This window comes from Panonychus citri, unplaced genomic scaffold (genome assembly GCF_014898815.1).
Source record: "Panonychus citri isolate SS breed McGregor unplaced genomic scaffold, ASM1489881v1 Contig00143, whole genome shotgun sequence".
NCBI lineage: Eukaryota > Metazoa > Arthropoda > Arachnida > Trombidiformes > Tetranychidae > Panonychus > Panonychus citri.
Window position 1 is genome coordinate 99,663 of NW_026515548.1, and position 20,167 is coordinate 119,829.

General features: G+C 32.8%; 2 protein-coding genes and 1 pseudogene across 3 annotated transcripts; all 3 read left to right on the forward strand.

Annotated features, from left to right (window-relative positions):
• The first annotated feature begins 436 nt into the window (after positions 1-436).
• Positions 437-7,417, forward strand: LOC128396240 (uncharacterized; annotated as a pseudogene).
• A 1,880-nt stretch (positions 7,418-9,297) lies between these two features.
• On the forward strand, positions 9,298-11,144 carry LOC128396075 (heterogeneous nuclear ribonucleoprotein D-like-A). Its single transcript, XM_053356597.1, has 4 exons — positions 9,298-9,605; positions 9,722-9,849; positions 9,954-10,259; positions 10,720-11,144. The coding sequence occupies exons 1-4, from the start codon at positions 9,512-9,514 to the stop codon at positions 10,957-10,959; spliced, it is 768 nt and encodes a 255-aa protein (XP_053212572.1). The 5' UTR covers positions 9,298-9,511; the 3' UTR covers positions 10,960-11,144.
• Positions 11,145-11,683: 539 nt separating this feature from the next.
• LOC128396074 (myophilin-like) lies at positions 11,684-19,632 on the forward strand. 2 transcript variants are annotated; one of them, XM_053356594.1, is made up of 7 exons: positions 11,686-11,874; positions 12,030-12,160; positions 12,253-12,457; positions 12,721-12,814; positions 14,021-14,173; positions 14,675-14,827; positions 19,107-19,632. In XM_053356594.1, exons 1-7 carry the CDS (start codon positions 11,824-11,826, stop codon positions 19,226-19,228), a joined length of 909 nt encoding a protein of 302 aa, XP_053212569.1. In that variant the 5' UTR covers positions 11,686-11,823; the 3' UTR covers positions 19,229-19,632. The 2 variants fall into 2 exon arrangements, with proteins under 2 accessions (XP_053212570.1, XP_053212569.1); XM_053356595.1 differs by lacking the exon at positions 14,675-14,827 and having other exon boundaries at positions 11,684-11,874.
• Positions 19,633-20,167: the final 535 nt, after the last annotated feature.

A 20,167-nucleotide genomic window follows, 5' to 3' on the forward strand; every position in this document is an offset into this window, starting at 1 on the left:
TACATTCATAACATGGCTTCATACGGGCATGTTATACCATGCATACAGTGTATCCATATATATGTGTGTATGTACAGGTGTATGTATGTATCTAAATACAATGTAGACGTTGTTCAAATCGAGATGGGGGCAACCCTGTTATCAACCTGAACATTGTCTACATTGTATTTATATACATACATACTCCTGTTCACACACATATATATATACATATATATATGTATATGGAAGCTTTGTATGCATATTATTATTGTACAGTTTACCTACATTAATTTCTACTTTTTTTCCTTTTCTACCTGTATACTTATATCAGATTTATTAATTCTGCTTTTCTTTTGGATTTTGGACGTTTTTGACGATCCTTTTTGGAATACCTTTCATATCTTACAATTGATACAAGATATTAACGGATAACGATATCACAGTTATGCATAATATGTCGAAAGTTAACAAACAACAATCTATTGGACTTGATGGGTTTGATAAACCTACTACTAGTCGAGTTGGACAGAAGCACAACAATAACAACAACAAAGGTAAAGTATATTCTACTAATAAACAAGAAAGCTGAATGCTTACAGAATTTCTCACTTTTATCTTTATCTGTATTTTTGATGTTCCAATTTCTTTTGTTTGCGTTTGTTTTAATTTTAATAACCAGATTTATCACCACCACCTTTAAAACACATTATCACTGATAGCTTGTTGGAATAAGTAAATGGCCAAGCACAACAGCAACCAACCTTGACTACATTGATTGAACCACTTGCTGATAACCTTGATACTGTCGACGAATCATCTTGTTGTGAACAAGATGTTGTTAATGGTAATTATAACACTCACATTGATGTTCGTCAATGATTTCAACTGATTCTGATAAATAATTCTATAATAGTTTTTCTTTTGGTGTTTTTACTTCTCTTATTATCTTTAACTCAATTCCAGGTCTGCAGCGTGATAACCGAATAACATTGAATCATGGATCAACTAAGCAAAAATTGGTTGATATTGAGACCGACGATGACAACACCAACAACAGTAACGATACCTCTTTGGAAAGAGCTCCAAAAGATCCGAGTCATGCGGTTATTTTGGACAAAGACGTCTAAATAAAAGGATAGCCTTACAAGGAGCTGGCCATAGGAATACTGCAGCATTATTTGCCGACCTAATAACTCAATTGTCCGATACCAGCCAGAGTAAGGCAGATTGTAAGGAGCATATTGAAAAAATGATGCAAGATTGGATTACTTGCAATTTGTGAGAAACTTTAACTCTTGCTGATTTCTGTAAAGAACCGGCAAACAATGAGGATGGTGATATTCAAGAGTCTTCCATCAACTCATTTTCATCTGCTGTTATCAATAAAGATGGGTCAGCTTTCGAAAAGCTCAAAGCATCCATAAGTAAATGGAAAAAATCAGAGACTGCTGATTACTCACCTTACGATTCACTGGTCGAGACAATTGAAAAGTATGCTTCGTCAACAAAAACTGATAATGATAAAGTTGCAAAATTGGATGCAATAAGTAAACAACTTGATGGTATCTCAAATTATAAGTTGCAGCTGTCATTTCAGATCGGAATTATGGAAATAAGCTCTGTGGCACGTGTTGATTTGATTTGGTTTTTCTGATGCCAAGGTTAACTTGTATTCTGATTCTTAATAATTGTATTCGGATAAAAATGGAAAAGGTTTAAAGCTTATCTCAGCAATTTATGTTTACATCCCATTTTCGTTCGATTGTACAAATGTATCGATATTGATTCTGAAGTGGGTTCGTTAACCAAACTAAACAAAGCAACCATGAATGCGAATCAATACGGAGAGATTGAAAGAGTCAATAATGACCAGGAACGAATTATCGAATAGCGTACAATTAATATAATACGTGCAATATGTGCAATTACGATTGCATAACAACAAAACATAACATAAATTAGGCAAACATAAGGGAAGAAAAAAGGGATAGCATATGATGCATTGCATTTGAAGCGAGGATGCATTCTACACTGGTTACGCTGGAGACGCAGTTTACAAACCCTGCTAGGTGCACCAGGAAACCAAGTTAACAAAACAAGTTTTACACAGGTTCCATTGTTTCTCGTACTGTAACTGTAACTTTGGGAGTTTCATACAAGAGTGAAAAGATAATGTACGCAAGAAGCGCAATATATACAATATTTTATTTGTCAAGTTCATGAGAAACCCTATTAATTCATTTTTAGCAATTTTTGAAACAATATGGTCAGGTTAGGTTAGGTTAGGTTGGGGGAAAGGGATATTTGAAGTGAATGGGGAACCTATTGTAACCTGTTTTTTGTTATTTTTGTATTTTTTTTTATTTTTTATTGTTTTTTGTTGTTTTTGTTTTAATATATTTCATTTATTTTATTTTTTATCTTTTTGGCCATAGTTTATTTTTTTATTAATATGAATGCGTTTTAGAATCTCTTTTTCAGCAGGGCGAGGCAAGGCCGTTAGAACTTTTCCAAGCAGCGAGTCAGCTATCACCGCGAACTCGCGTGCTTTTTCAAACCTCTTTACGGCAGTTTCCTTCTCCTGTTTTCCCTCCTCCCTGAGCTTTCAATTTCCTCTTTTGTTCTTGTTTGAGGAGTTGTGACCTCCGAAAATTCATCTATTGCCCCCGCAGCGGCCCGGACTTGACGGTATTGATGTTTTCTTGCCTTTTTGGCAAGTGCCTTAGAAACTTCGGGTCTGCCAAACCCTTTGATTTCAATTCAGCAGCTTTGGCTTTTGTTCTGGCCGCTGTCTTCTTTTTATTGGCTTTTCTCCAAGCTTTAGGAGCCATTGATGCTGGAAAATAATTAAACTGAAAAAGATGGCAGAATAAGAAGAAGTGGAGAGAATGAAAGCTAGAATGAAAATGACAACTGACACTCTATTGACAATGATGTCCAATTAGGGGTGTAGCCTATTGTGGGGGTGTGGCTTATTGAGGGGGCGTTGAAAAATGAATTTGCGGGAAATTTAATTACAATGCATATAAATGAATGCAATATATTTTTGATGAAGCGAGAACAAAATCAAAAAGAAAAATGAATCCTCATGAAAAAATTTGAGACTCAATGTGAAGCATGTGAATCTTAATTAAACAAACAATAAAATTTAGTAGATTTTGTTTTATTGTATTTATTTATGTATAATGTACCAAGGTGGAGGAAATTAATGATACCGATTTTGAAAATTAATTATGTTTCGAAAACTATTGATAGAAATGATTTTTTTGATTGTTATGCTGCTCTCGTATGTCAAATTAATAAATCTGAAATTAATTTTTTCGTTAGTTAAATAATATCCTCGCAATTGTCCATTTAGTGCAATTGCCTCTTTTTAAATTTTTTAGAGTTTTAACATAGAAAAGGATACAAAAAACCGGAAAAGTTTAAGAGGAAAATTTTTACATGTTAAATTGAACTTTTCCTCCATGTTAAGTCTATGGGACTTTTCAAATTAAAATTTTTCAAAATGGACATTTTTAGAAAAATTAATTAATTAGCAAAACTACTGAATTTTTAATAATTTTTTCAACTTATTTCGAAAGTTGAGACTTTCAGCTCTCTATTCACAATTTTTTCATAATTCTTGAATATTCTGATTCTTAAATAAAAAATTCCGAAAACGGTATCATTAATTTCCTCCACCTTGGTATATATAATGTATTGATTGGATTGTTTTAGAAATTAAAAGATTTTAATTGTCGTAGAAAAATTGGGTATCGTGGTGAAAAATATCTCGTAACAGCTTCTCTAACAATTTTGGTATAAACTTGACAATTTTGTCTGCGAATTGGAATAATTAGCTGGTTTGGTTCACCATGATGATACATTTTACTGGATCTCAGGAACTGAATTGTGCAAGGAAGAGGTTAATCCAGATGGAGAGGAGATTTATCATAATTCATTCGCTTTGGATGACAAATTAATCTCCTTGTTTTGGTCCATCCAACGGTTCAACCGATGCCCTTTGTCCTCAACTGCTGACCATGAGATCTTGATTATTCATCCTTCATCTTCAGCCGATTTCAAGACTCTTTGTTTGACTATTCTTGGATCATTAATGTTTTTATTATTTTGCTTTTGTTGCCAGAAAAGGTAAAATAATTAACAATTACTAATGAAATGATTACTTAACTGCTTGTCTTGGCTTTAAATCTTTAATTGTTTGCTAATTGCTTGTTTTACTCCTTTTCGCTTCCATTAACCACTTTAACCCTAAACCCTTAATAATCTAGTCATGAAATCGCAAACTAATGAGAAAGAAGTTCTCAAGGAATCTGAACGAGGACATGAACGAAATCTAATCAGCTTGACCCAACTTCCAGATCATCCCCATGAAGACAATAGACTCTATCTACCAGGGTAAGTTTATTACAATTTAAACGATTCACAAAAGATACTTGATCAAAGAAAATAATCATTTGATTACTCGTTCATCATTATTATTAACAGAGATACTGGAATAGAAAATGAATTGTCGTCTATCAGATTAATTTCACCAAGTCAATTCAAACAAACAGATCGTTTGGGTTGTGGAGCTTTTGGTCAAGTATTTCGTGGCTTGTTCACTGATCCTGAGCTTGTCAGGCCTCGATGCTTCATTGCCCGTTGCGATAAAGGTAATTCTCTTTAATTCTAATGGCTGATCAATTATACCATTAATAACACTAATTGAGTTGATTTTTTCACAGAAATTAAAATCAGATGCATCAGAACAAGAAAAAGATGATTTCATGAAAGAAGCTAAAATCATGGGGAACTTCAAACATCCACACATTCTTAAAGTTCTTGGTGTTTGTCTTGATCCGGGAAATAATTCCATTTTATTAGAGCTCATGGAGGGCGATCTTCTTTCGTATCTTCGAGATGAGAGACCGACAGAAAAAAACAGTGTGATTTGACTTTAGATGATCTTCTCAGTATCTGTGTGATGTTGCTAAAGGTTGCCAATATTTGGAAGCGATGCACTTTGTTCACAGAGATTTGGCCGCTCGAAATTGTCTTGTTTCGAGCAAAACCGTGAATCAAGAATCGTTAAAATCGGTGACTTTGGTCTAGCTCGAGATATTTATAAAATGATTATTATCGTAAAGAGGGCGAGGTTTGCTGCCAGTTCGATGGATGGCCCCGGAAGTTTAGTTTACGCCATTTCACGACCCAATCGGATGTTTGGTCATTCGGTGTTCTACTTTGGGAAGTTATGACTTTAGGTCAACAACCATACCCAGCTCGTAGTAATCAAGAAGTATTGAACCATGTTCGAAGTGGTGGTCGACCTGAAAGGCCACCAAACTGTTTAGAGGAGATGTAAGTGTTTAAAATCACCCGAGTCGAATAAACTGAACTCTTAATTTGATTGATTTCTCTCTCAATAGGTTCCTTTTGATGAATCAATGCTGGTGTTACAATTCAGACATGAGACCAACATTTATGTCTTGTCTCAATTATCTGGAGGAATTAAAACTTAAATTGTCATCAGGAGACGGAATCATCACAAGTTTTTCAAACCACAGCTACTACACCAACGGTAAATCAGTTGCTTGTTTGTTAATTTACTTTTGCACCATCAAGATTTTATTGAATCCAATCTCCATCTCCCTCTTTAATTAATCGTCTTGATTATCGCACTTTCTTTTCTTTTTTTTTAATCTAATTGGATATTCTGGTGTCTTTAAATCGCATGTTGTTTCGAAAAATGTAAATCATTAGATTTACGTTCAAGTTGCACTTTTTTCTCTCTCTCGATCACAATTAACAAATTCCCTGTTGCTTTATGCTTTTGTGATGTCCAGTGTTTGTCTCGCTTTTTGTTTCCTTTAATTTTTCTTTGATTGTCGATTAACCATCTAATATAATGTCGATAAAATCTAACACATTGACGTTCGTTGGTGCGTTTTAACCTTCCCCTGCAGGAGCCTTTGATAATTTTGGATTCTATTTGGAAGATCGACTTTTCTCTAGGCCATTAAACGATATCCAAAGCGTTAACTTTCCTTACATCGTAGTTTAACCAATTGCTTGATGATCATCTAATCATCAACTGGATCTCTAACAATAACCGGTGAAACCTTCGGGTCAAAGTAATCAACATTTTATCTGCTTAATTAATCACTTTTCGAACATGAAAATATACGAAACATGCGATTTAAAAGAATTGAAATTATCGTAGAGCTTATGCTCTCCGGTTTCGCTTGATTCTTTGTTAATAGAATATCAGCTTTTACTGTACATACTTAGTTTGACGAACACCGCAAATTATTAGTATATTTCTCGTTCTAATTTTAATTTTCTTCGTTCCTAACAGGAGCATCTTCAGAGTTGAGATTTTCTACCTGTGGAGACTCTAGTGGTTTCAATAGTGCTTTCAATAGTACCATGGACACAGCGACAACTTATTGTGCTTCATCTCGAGCTGAGAGCGTCCATTCAAAATACCTCAACATATCAGTTGATCACGAAGGTTACGAAATACCAATTCCTGGATGTTCAGGTGCTTGTGGCTTGAGTCATTCTTTTGACCAGCAATGTAGACCTCGACAAAGTGATATTGACCATCAATATGGTCAAATGTTTTCTGCGCTTGTGAATACTGGTCGAAACAATGGGTCTCGTCTTCATTGTACCAAATCTATTAACGGATCACCACCGCCAACATATTCACAGTTATTTTAAGCTCATCTGCAGGAACGGAAATGAATCACCAGAGAGTTGCCAAGGCTCACCAGGAGCAATTTCAAGTAAATTCAATAACAGATCAAATTAGCGCAGAGACGAGCAATCAAACTGGAAGCACTGAGAGTTTAGATGAAGGTTCTGAAATGACCTCAGTAACAACAGCTCTTCTTAAACCTGGTTTGACCAACCAACATCCGGTTCATATCTATCGTAACCTCAGTGACCTGATGTACGTCAACGATTTGGCATCTCTGTTGGAGACAATGCCGTTACCACTGCCTGCACTGATACCATCATCTTCGAAGCCAAAGCCTATGATAAATGCAGTTTCTAACGCCAATTATGATGAACTTTTTTCCAGAGAAAAGCCAAATGTTGATACGATATTCACCAATTTATACACCAATTGGAAACCACAATCAATATCTCCAGAGCCATTTTCCACCACCAACAATGTAGTCACCGAGCTTCAAACGAATCCTCTTCAACCGCCAAAGGAAAAGGTTCCCATGTGTTCATCGGGACCAACAGTTTCATCTCAAGTTGAATCTGCTGAGAAAGAAAGAGAAAATGAAGAAAAATTAGAACCAATTGATCATCTGGTAGTCAAAAACTATTCTTTTGATGAAACTTGAGACATTGTCTCATCTAATCAACTAATTACAGTTTTCTATTCATTGTTAATCAAAATTTCCAATAAAAAATATTCTTATTGTGTATATATTTTTACAAAATCAAGCCAATGCAAAAGCTCAACATTGTCAATCTTGTTATCATTTAAAATTTCAATAAATATTTTCTATTTTCTGGTATTTTGGAAAAATGTCTCATGTTCTTTTAAACAAAACTGACAATCTACTTACCCAGATTTCCATTCCAACTGAGAAAGTTAACACAATTTCTTGTAATTACTAAGAAAAGATTAAATTAACAAAATATTGGCTCACAAATTAATAGTGGGAAACAAAGAGTAGGTTTTACTCTTTGCCTCTAGAGGAGTAATAACTTATTACTTCAGCAGCTGAAGTTCAGCTGTGTGTCAACCGTAAAGGCAAATAAAATTATGATTTGTGTCAAGTGTTTTAAATGTTCGCAATTTATCGGAAACAATTTCCTGTTTATTTGTGCCGATTTCATGTTAATCAGATGAGCAGATCATTTCACTTGTTTTGATCTCAGTGGATTAGTTCACAATGAATTGTTAGAATGGTAGGTTGAGATGATGAATCAAGTTCTCTGAGGGATTTTAATTGTTTGTCTCATCTTACTTTTCTCTAGAATTTGGATCGACCGATAGGAACGGCCATTTTGCTCGTTACTGTTGTCGTATTATTGATTTATAGTTTTCTAATTCTGATTGTTCCGGTTCTTCCTTCGATGGAAATTGATTACAGTGAATCATTTTCCACACGTGGATCTCTATTCTGGTTAATCGCTACACCGATTATTATTTCCTCTTTCATCTATCTAGTGTCATTTATCACTTTTTGCAGGATTTCAATGAAAGAAGATTAATTTCATAGAGAAAAATTTAAGAGAGAAATCAATCAATGAAGAAAACGAAAGTCCAAAAGATGAAAGGCCGTGATACAGATCAACGTATTCTCTTGGTATCAATGATCCAAATGAACACCAACAATCGAAATCTGTAATTAATTGAATTCCTATGGCCGATTAATAGGTAATCATATTTGATCGTAATCTCTCTTCTATTTGCATGGACAAAACTTGAGCCTCTCTGAAGGTGATTGTATCAAGAGACCCGAAGGACTGAGTTTATGTCATCTCGATGACAGAAGACAGTTGAAACCCTGGAGGAAGAAGGATCAGCTGAGAGGCGACAATTGATCTCAATGCACCAACAAAGGGTAATGACGGTTATCAACATGAGGAAAAAGGCAACAATGGGTTGTTACACTCAAGCCCTCGACCAAAGCCCATTGACAACAAAGAGAATCGAAAAGTGTTTGGAGAAATTGTTACGAGCCTTGAAAAAGGACAGAACTCATACTCTTCATCATTTTCGACATCTTCTCACCTTTTCTAATACCAAGCAAGCACTTTGAGAAAAAACGGCCATGTTGGATCATTTAGAGAATCTTCTTCGTATGGGGAATCATCAATTCTTATTTTGGATCGAGTTCCTTCAATTTCATCCAACGAATAATCGCTTTCTGGCATAATCTTAGAGGAATCGGTGTCGATGAAATTATTTGCAAAAAGTATCAGTCAAACCATCTCACCTCATCAATCAAATCGATTATCAAAACCTTATCTCTGTTCAGAATCTTGGAGTCTCATAAATTCCAAAAATCGTCCGATCCATTGACTCACAACGATCGACGAAATGTGCATTTTGTTTCTCCTTTCTCTCTTTTTCTTTCCTTTATTCCACCTCGTTGTTCATTCATCAGTAGTGCGATCCAACAAAAGAACTCACCAGTGGATCTATTCAATCGATCTTTCAATCGCTAATCTTTGATTCAAATGAAATTCCAAAATCGATCTTTGAGAAAAGCAATTCCAATTTGGCGGTTCCTTCGGTTCTCCAGATGGCGCAAGTGTCTGTTTTCTATTCTCCGGACACGGAAAGGCCTATAGAGATAGAGATAGTCTTAAAGGCTTTAAGACTATTTGTTTGATTCCCCCTTCGATTTAGGTTATTTAATTTCATTATTGTTTATTGTAAAATTAATTAATTTGTCATATAAAATTGTTTACTTTTCGAAAGAGTGTTAATCTTTTAGTTTAATCTACTTCAACTTTGATCTCCTTTGTTTTAAAGTAAAATTTTCCATCTGCAAATTGATTAAACATGGCTGTTGACGTTTTACCACCACCCAATTTCAACAATAATCACAATGAAAGTAAACTCTTTCTTGGAGGCTTGAGTTGGGATACCTCTGAAGGTATTGTAATTGAATCTGTTATTTACTTGTTCGCTTGATCCTCCATCTTCTGTTGGGCCCAGTGTCATCTAATTTTAATTTATCTTTGACATGTCTTTCTTTCCTTTTGTGTTCAGAGGATATTATCAATTACTTCAGTAAGTATGGCCAGATTCTTGATGTTACCATCAAATATGATCCAGTTTCAGGTCATCCTCGAGGCTTTGGCTTCATCACTTTTGCTTCAAGTGACTGTATTGATAATGTTAGTATTGAATTTTTCATTTTTTTAATTCTTCTCTTACATGTTTCACTGTCAAATTTTGTAATTGATTTTAAATCTTATCAATCTTGTATTTTCCCCCATAGGTTTTAAGAGCTGGTCCTCACACCTTAAAAAATAAACTCATTGACCCTAAGCGGGCTAAATCACGGCCTATCAGTAAAAAAGTTTTTGTCGGAGGCATTGATGCCAATACCTCTGAGTCTGAAATACGTCGTCATTTTAACAAATTCGGTAAAATTGAAGGTATTGAATTGCCTTACGACAGACAACGTGGTAAGCGAAGAGAATTCTGTTTCATCATTTTTGAAAACGAAGAAGCCGCCGATGTCGCTGTAAAAGAATCCAAACAAACAATCGATGGTCGGGAGTGTGATGTCAAAAAAGCTCAGGTAAGAATTTTCAACATATTCTAACAACTATATCTACTGAAAACTTTTCAGAATCAATGGTTGATTACCCTTATCTATTTTTGCTTTCCATTTATATTGATATTTCCTGATCGTTCTCTTTGTTTAATTCAACTTATTTGCTTATTTCCTCTTTGGTAATCTAAACTCATTTTGTAACAAAGATTAAATGTAAATAGATACTATCAATAACTATTCTTTTTTTTCAATTGAGACTTTCATTTATATATCATCTTTATGTAGATTTAACGTCTCAATAGATAAAAAATGTGATTAAAAGATTGTTTCAACTTTGGACTATCCTTTGTTTCTATTTTAATAGGACAATCTTTAATCTTCCAATTTGGGTTATTGACTACCACAAAAGTGATGTTGAATTACAAAGGTCCTGTATCTTGATCCATCTTAATTAAATGTATCACTCCCTTTCTCTGTGTGACAGCCTCAACCAGTTGCCCAGCAACAGAAACGTATGCTTCAAACCCAAGGCCAAGCTGCTGCTAACTATCCAAATCCAGGTATGTTTGCCTATGGTTATGACGATTACGCTTGGCCTGATCCTGCCGCTACCATGGGCGCTGGGTCCAGTGGCATTCCAGATAGACGCAGATCGAAGAAGAGTAATAATGGTAACATGCATGGTGTTGAGCCTTCTTGGAACTACAATTTCTCAATCATTTGACATAATGCAAATAATAATTATAAAATATAATAATAAAATACCTTCAATTTGGTGTAAATTGATTTGTCAACCTAATTAATTTTGATTAATCATCGATATAACAATCAAACTGAAGCCGAAATCAAACTACAATCAATTTGTTTGATTCGATAAGTTTATTAATAAAATAATGATCATCAATTCAACTTTTTAAATTTTTCTACTCGATTTATTTTAATTCTCTCTCTCTCTCTCTCCAGCTCCTTAAATCCAATCAAATTGATTAATCTTGACAATTTTGATGATAATCAACTTTAATTTAGAAAATGGTGACAATTAAAGTGAAGTGAAATTGAAGAGAAATGAAAATAAGGTTTTCTAATATTCGAGAAAAAGTATCAATCGATTTGAACGATTTCAAGAAGAGATATTTTTATTCTGGATCAACGGAAAATCTTTAAATGAACCACCACAATTCGTGACTTATGGAAGCATAAGTGGGTCTATGAAAAGAAAGAGAAGAAAGGAAATAGTTTCGAATCGAAGCCAAAAATAAGTCTCAACCTAAATTCGAATTGCCTCTTTTCTGTACAGACTCAGAATCTTTTCTTCGGATAACCAAACACTCTCGGTGTAGTTTTGGCTTACAGAGTTTTCGTCATTTAATCTCGAGTCTCTTTCACCATTTTCTCTCTCTCTCACTCTGTCCTCTCCCCTTTCTCTCTCATCTAAACAGATCCATCGCTTATTTTTAGCATTAGTGCCTTACGAGCTTCCACAACGAATCATCCTCTCTGAACTCTTTCATTTTTACTCCTCTGTGTCTTGTGATAACTTTACTTTCCCAGTTAATTCATCAAAAACAAACGACAACAATCAACCCAAATGGCCAATCGAGTCGGACCTCGTGGAATAACTTTCCTTGGAGCTGAAAAGGTAAAGAAAACCAATTTAACCTTAATTGTCGCAATTGCGACATTTCTCCCCCACTAACAAATTTGAGAGAAACTAATTAACTGTAGAAATGATTTACAATCCAATTTATGTATTAATTATTCTCGATTCTGGTTATCTAATTGGCTTGATTGTAGCATATTCGAGAAGGTAAACGGGACAAGTTTGCCGAATCTGAGATCGGTCTTTGGATCGAAGCTGTTCTCGAGGACTGTATTCCTCCAAAACCATTCGAAGAACTTTTCAAAGATGGTGTTTTACTCTGCAGGTAAGTGAATGCGTCGAACAACTAATCCAATCTCAACATGAAATGTCTTCTTATTAATTAAGAAATATTCTCTCTTCGGTCTAATCAATCAGAGCAATGAACGTTTTAAGACCTGGATCAATCTCGAAGATCCAGAAGCCTTTTACCAAAGATGCTCATATGGCCAATTTGAACGCTTTTCTCGATGCCTGTCGGTCCTTTGGTATCCCTGCCGATGAATTATTCGCACCCGAAGATCTTTGGGAAGCAAAGAACATCCCCAAGGTTGTTCTTACCATGTTATCTATTGGAAAGAAAGTGAGTCGCATTTGTTTCATCTTCTTTCATTATCTTCATCATCTTTCATCTTTTTCTCCTTCTCAGTAGTTTGAGTTCTTCTCTCTCTCTCTCTCTCTCTCTCTGACAAGGTTTCTAATTCTTGGCACCTTGAACATTTCTTTCTTATTTTGTCTCTTCCATGTTTGTTCTTCTCATTGAGACAAAAGAGCAAAAAAAACAAATAAACAGCCAACTAATAAATTCCGACTCACTAACGATCTTTGATTGATTCTTGTCTCTAGTTGTACGATTCTGGATGGGAAGGAGCGTCTTTGGGCCCAAAACCAACTGGAGAGATCAAAGATTGGCCAGAACAAGTTCTTCGAGCCAGCGAAGGTAATCAGTTAATTTAATTGTCTAATTTTCCGATTTACATGTTGGATTCGATATTGATAACACCAAATCGCTTTCAGTTTTATCGATAATACAAACAGAATTGATTAAAGAGTTTGAATGAGCGAAAGTGTAAAGTGAAACCGTTAACTAATATTAAGATTATAAGGTTTTATTTTTTCACAGGTTCGATTTGCTTTAACAATAGAACTTTTTTAAGATTCTGGTTATAACCTTTTCTACTGTTTCATCAGAAATTGTTTGTTTTTTGATTGACAAAGATAATAATTGATGATGTTGATTAGTTTTGCTTCTGAATTGATTACAATCAATAAGGATTAACATTGGCTGCCAATCAGATGATGAGTCAACAAAGATGCTTGAATTCTTATTCATTACAATAGTAAAACAGTAGGAAGATGAAGGTGATGTTGATGATGATGATGATGAAGATGGAGAGGAGGAGGTGGTGATGAAGGAGAAGATTGTATCGTGGCAGTGAGGGAGGAAAATGTTGTCGATGAGGAGAAAAAAGAAATGAAAAGAATGACGAAAATGAGAAGAGGAGGATGAGGAAAACGAAGAACCAGGAAAGTGTGTAAATAAGTGAAAGAAACTTTTTCTTTCGCTTAACTTGAATGGAAAGAAGATGAAAACGATCAACTTGTAGCTTTCATGTTCGCAAATGTAATTCCCAAAATAGGTTCCAGGTAATAGTAAAAATCTAATGGGATTTTTGTTTACTCCTCGTAACCCTAATTTAGTCTTGGGTAGATCGTTTTTCTATTTCATTTCTATGGCAATAAATAGATAATTGAAACGCATGAGCTTTTCAGTTTTGGCAAACTAATCAGATTCACAGAGGCAAATCAAGTCAAAAATTTAGAAACTTCAATTTTGGTCCTCTTGCTATTCATTCGAAAATCTTCATAGACTCGTAATTAATATGCAAGATACTTTTTGTTATTGGTGATTAACATTTTATTAGATTCATAAACTAGTCTATTGGTTTGGAAATCATTTGGAATAACAATATAATTGGGGATGAAATCATGAGCATCCATAAAGGTTCAGATTTTGTAGTTTGAAATGAAACTCATAGACGATAATTGTAGGAAGATGATGATCAAAATTGACTCTGATGTTGATATGATTCGAATGCGAAAAAAAGTTTAATTTGATTGTATTTTTCTTATTGTCAACAATTAGCAATCATCCCGGCTCAGTATGGAACTAACAAATTCGCCAATCAAAAGGGAGTTCGTATTGGTGGTGCTCGAGACATAACACCAAAGGTTTCCGATAAGACGAACAAGGAAAACATGAAGGAATGGTCAGAACAACAATTGAGAGCATCCGAATGTAAGTGCTCAAGATTAGAATTAACTTAGTCCATATTAACAACTAATTGAGATGCTTCGATTCACATAGATTAATAGATTAACTTTCAACTTTCTCAATATTCACTCAATTGACACATTGAAACACTGTGTATGAAAAACCTTCACAATTAACCTGAAGAGTTGATTGTTATTCGAATTAACTTGATTAATCGTTGTTACAATTGTGATTTAGAGAATCCCAATTGTTCACCAAGCGATTGAATAACATTGTAACTAAAACGATTGACTTTCGGTGTGATTAATAACTATTAGAATACTTGAAATTTAAATCTGAATGCGAGATAATCACTTAAATCCATCGCTAATCTTTCATCACCAATTAACCTGATTACTTTTGCCTATTGATTTCACAATAAACTTCATACCCACAGTCTTAGTTACGATGATGTATTAATAACTCTCATCATAGTTAAATGTTGTCGTTAGTTGTTGTTAATTGTTCCAAATATTTAAAATATAGCGATTATCCCGGCTCAATATGGAACAAATAAATTTGCCACTCAAAAAGGCTACAGAATCGGTGCAAGTCGGGATATTATGCCAAAAGTTTCGGACACTTCGAACAGAGAAAACTGGAGGCAATGGTCAGATGAACAGTTGAGAGCAAGTGAAGGTGAGTTGATTGAGTCACGATAATTGAAATTAATAAGAATGGTCAAGAGTTTCGTCTCTTTATGACCATCATTCCAAGTCTTTGGACTAATCAACTGTCGGTAGTAAGGCAGTCTAACAATTAACATTATGGATGAATATCTCCAATTACGACTGATCATTGATTATTCTGGGTATTATTTTTTACTGTTGTTGTTATTGTTTCAATTCAAGGCGATTTTATAATTAACTTTGACCTAGAAAACAAGCCAATTTTATTGTTACAATAAGAGTGTAATTAAATATTTAAATTGTTGGTTGGCTTGTGTGATTGATTAGCTTCTGGAAAATTATTTAATAAGGCAAATTGATTGTTAATTTGCTTGTTATTGTTAATAATTTGATGAAATTTATTGAGCGATGAACAAAAAGTTGAATAGAAATGAAATCGATTGTTTAAAACAATTAACTACTCAAACTGGTGAGAAATGTTATTAACAGGTTCCTGGTTCAAGAACTTAATTTGATTAAGATTTACTTTTCATTATCTCTAAATTCATTCTCACAAATCATGAATCTCAAATCCCCATGATTTTGTTTCAAGGGATGAATTTCGCTCATTTCACATAATTTGGTTTACCTTCTAATTGTGAAATATATTAATATAACCAGTGATGATAATTACTGAATCAGTTTTAGTGATTAAAGAATTAATGTTTCGAGTAATAAAACGTGATTAACCTAAACTGGAGATGTTTAGAAAGAAATGGATGAATGGGTGATGATATTTTATTGAATTCTCCAAAAAACCAAAGTCAAAACACTAAATGAACACTTTTCAAGGTTAATTGTTGATTCGATGGTTAATTGTTGGAATATCCCCCCAAAAGAAAAGATAATGTACGTCAAAGTCGAGAATCTAAATTACATGAAAAAAGAAAAATTTAACGAAATTTGAAAATATTCGTAATTCAAATTAATAGAAAGAGAATAACAATGAAAATCAGCCATTAAAATAGTTAATTTTATTACAACAAAATAAAGTTTTCATAAAGTTCTAGGTCTCATCTTAATTAGTTAAATTGCTTCAATTCTATTGAATTTTAATGCTCAATTCAGATGAATTAACTCATCGACTTTACTGAGTTTGTTCATTATATGTTTGCTTATGTTTCATTCTGATACTTAAATTGTCACATAAACGATGAAGATTCATAATGTATTAAAATGTTTGATTGTTTTCGAAATGAAATCAATTCATTATCTCTCACGACCTTCATGTAATTCTGAAAAGATATCAAATCGAGAATTGATTCAGTCTTGATGACTTTCTATCTAAATTCAAAAAGCTCATCATATATCAAAGTGATGACCTCACATGGGATAAACATACAAGTAAATCTTATGGTCACAATTAGAATTGAATATATCACCATAATCAATTGTAACCACTGATTGTTGTATTGTTCAATGGGCGATAATCACGAAAGCCAAAGAAAAGAAGAACACAAAGAGATATAATGAAAAATTTACTTTTTTTGAAGAAAAAGGGAAATTATATTTCATGGTGAATTTAGGCCTCCAGGGTAAATAATCATGAGAAGAGTGATCAGGGATGAAAAGAATAAAAATAAATAAATATGAAATGATTATGATTAACAAGATAAACCAATAGACTTAGAAAAGAAAAGAAAATCTAAAGATCTCTATTGATTAATCTCTTAAATGATTAGATCATATTCTTTGAAATAATAAGTGAAATTCAGCACAATCAGTTAATCCCAATCCACAGCAGCGAATGTGAATTATGATGGATCTTCATGACGTCTCTCTTTCTCTCATCAAGGCGAATCTAAACTCGAATGTGTCAGCGCAGTTTCGGTTAACCAAATAAACAGCTCATCATTTACCTTATCATTTAGTATCATCAAATCAACGATTTAACAATCAGGTGGATTTACCTTGACAAAGAAACATTTGATTACCAAATTAAACCATATGATTTGATCATCAATTGTCTTCATAGATGCAAGAGAAAAAAATAAATATCTATAAAACTAAATAGTTGATTAATTGTAATTTCGTTGCTCATTAGCACTAGTAATTAATCAGAGAAGCAAACTGTTAACCGATAGACTCAAACGATTCACAATTGACGACATGGTCAATTGTTTCATTAACGAGCTGATTGTTAGACAGGATTAAATTGTCAATTATCAACAAGACCAGTTGATAATCCAATCTATTAGTCACATTGATTATCATTAATTTTAATTGTTTCACTTACATTGTAAAACTTGATTTCTATTTGTATGTTACTGAGATTGATGATTCTTGCGTTTAAAGTGATTATCATTGATCAATTACAACCTTGTCTTTTGATAAAAACAAACATGATTATGATTTTAATTATGATTATGATTGAGATGATCTCACCAACAATAATAATAATCAGATAAATGAATAAGATTGTTTGTTTACAATTATTATTACAAAGGAGGGTTAGTAAATTAATCAACTGACCCATGAGGGTCATTCATGAGAGTTAATCAAAAGTGATTATCACCGATATTTAATTTCAGTTAACAACGAGATTAAATAATAACTTCCATTGGTTGAATGTCCAATTGAAACAATTAAACTTTCTTTTCTTCAACGATTGTTGATTAACAAACTACCGATCATCTATCATCATCAACGGGATTGCAAACTCTTGCTGTGGACACTGGACACTGGACACAATAGACTAATTGTTTGATTAACAATCGTTAAGATCGGGAAGGGTAACAACCCATAAATTGATTGTTACTAATTGAATAATGTTAATCAACTTGTTTCCTTCAATATTCAATCCCATTGATTACATCCTAACTTCACCTTCTTTTAATTACTTGATTGATTGTTATTCTTAATTACAATGACCTTTTAATACATTGAAAATGTAAATGTACAGTAAATTTAAGTCTTTTGGTATAATCAGTTTCATTTTTATCATTAACCAGATCAAATTAATTCAATTGCGGCATCAAATGGCTATTATTGTTTTCTTACTGGTATCAAATTAATCATCATTAATAATGGTCAACGTTAATCAATGACCAACAATCAACATTGCAATAGAGTATTTATTATTAATAGTGAATATGTACAATAAAAACAAGAAACCACAGTAATTTAATTCAATCAATCAGAATTTAACTATAATCTCTTCCTTGTTCAATTTAATTTACATGGTTAATTATACTCTTTTCAGACAATAGAGCTTCAATTCAAAATTTCTGTGACTAAATTATCTTAATTGTTTCCATCGCTTTCCAATTTCTCTCTTTGATTATCCACAATTGTTCTGAATCATCATGAAATAATCTTATTCACCGCCAACAATTTAATCCAAGACCATAGAATTAGTTAGTTACCTAGTTGAATTATTTAAGTTAATTTTAATTGTAATGATGGAAAAAAATATTGAAACTTTTTAATCATTAGTTATTGTAAGTATCGAGTGAAAATTAGAACCATCATCGAGCTGTTTAGATTCTGGCTTTAACATTTCTGGAGATCTTTGAAATCTATAGAATATTCAATAAAGCTGAATTACAATTTCGACGATTCTTTAAATTCTTAGAACGATTAAACTATTTGTTGTTAAAATAAACGTCAATCGAATAAAATGAATATCGATCTAGTTCAAAATGATGAAGAGATTTAACCTTGTGGATTTTTTATCAATTAAAACAGAATTTGGATCAAAATCAGATTCAATTAATCGTCTAGTTTAGCCATGAATGAGAAATTTTTTTATAATTTTCCATGAGGGTTGATAATGAGTTTAATTCATGGAGCAAGTTTGTTCCTTGAATTTCCTAAATAGATGCATGATGATCTTAAAATTTTGAAAAATTCTTGCCAGATACTTGAGTGTCTATGATGTTTTCTCAGAGCAATAATAATGATGAATATTATTTTAAACTTGGGTCAATAGGTTTTGGCTTTGAGCCAATGTTGATTTCGTTTGTTGATTGTAATTGTAATTTAATTATGTTAATAATGATGACTTGTAAACGAAAGACTGGATCCATTGAAAGATCAATAATTCAAAATTTTGTTCATTTTCACGGAATCAGTTACTCAGAATAAACAATTCTGACAAGTGAATCGAATTCATATCAATTAATGCAATTGAAATCTTCTTAAAGTCTCAGAAAACTGAAAAATATTCTATTTAGACAATTAAGTTGCAGAAAGTTAATGAATTTTTTAATTTGGTTGTAATTACCTAATTTTTTTCTTTATTTCCACAGCAATTGTACCACTTCAATATGGAACCAATAAACTCGCTTCTCAAAAAGGCATTCGATTTGGTGGTGCTCGTGACATCTTGCCCAATGTTCAATACAAATCAACCGATAAGCCTGAGGAATAATTGTCTTAACCACAATCAAACTGTTAATTATAACAATTATCACCAAAGAGCAAAAATAAAGAGAAACTAACAATTTCAATCAATCAGCTTGTTAAGATCAATCAATGGATGAAAATTAAAACCAATCGACAATATTGATGGAAACAAATATCCGAAATTTAATAATATTCAATGATAAAAATTAATACTTTTCATTCAATACAATCAATTTATTGGATAATCACAATTATATTTAAGAAATAAGAAGACAAGTCCATCATTGTCAACAATCAGTTTTAATTGCTTTCGAAAGTCTTAAACTGACCATTTAATTTTCTGTTTTGCCTTAATGTTTACCTGTTATCTGAAAACAAAGATTGTAATCGATTAAATCAAGTGAACAATTAAAAAAGTCACAAAAGTAATCACAATTAACGTTCCAGTCATTAGCGATAACATCAGGTCTTCAACCTTTGTCCATATGAGCCAATCCTAATACTTAATATTACTAAATAGTAATCAAAGAAGCGTAAGAACAAGTTATTAATACAATCAAGTGAGTGATTAAGTAATAAATATTTGATTAATTAACATTGATAATCTCAATTTCATATTTATTTTTATCAATAGTTGATCGCGATTTAGTTAAGTAAAGGATTAGCTTTGCATCGTTGATGATTAGCTTAGACTATTAGGATCAATTGATCAGATTAACAGATCTTATAACTTATCTAATCATTTCCTTGTTTAATGATTACTGATTTAGTTTGTATTATCTAATGATCGTAATTAATACAGATACAAAGCTGATTTGATTGATAATAATCAAAGTAAATCTTTGGTTATTAAAAAAACAAATAATAGAAACTATTGCTAATCACCTAATCGTTATACAACAATTAAGATGATTAAATTTAAATCCAAAGGGAGATTATCAACTCAGATTGAAGGGTAAGTTTA

What these genes read in the sequence shown, in the direction of transcription:
- LOC128396074 (XM_053356594.1), top strand. Translation starts at nt 11,824, where the DNA reads ATGGCCAATCGAGTCGGACCTCGTGGAATAACTTTCCTTGGAGCTGAA. An exon ending in AGTTCTTCGAGCCAGCGAAG is followed by an intron (nt 12,815 to 14,020) that starts GTAATCAGTTAA and finishes GTCAACAATTAG; the next exon opens with CAATCATCCCGGCTCAGTAT. An exon ending in ACAGTTGAGAGCAAGTGAAG is followed by an intron (nt 14,828 to 19,106) that starts GTGAGTTGATTG and finishes TTATTTCCACAG; the next exon opens with CAATTGTACCACTTCAATAT.
- LOC128396075 (XM_053356597.1), top strand. Translation starts at nt 9,512, where the DNA reads ATGGCTGTTGACGTTTTACCACCACCCAATTTCAACAATAATCACAAT. An exon ending in GAGTTGGGATACCTCTGAAG is followed by an intron (nt 9,606 to 9,721) that starts GTATTGTAATTG and finishes TTTTGTGTTCAG; the next exon opens with AGGATATTATCAATTACTTC. An exon ending in GTGATGTCAAAAAAGCTCAG is followed by an intron (nt 10,260 to 10,719) that starts GTAAGAATTTTC and finishes TCTGTGTGACAG; the next exon opens with CCTCAACCAGTTGCCCAGCA.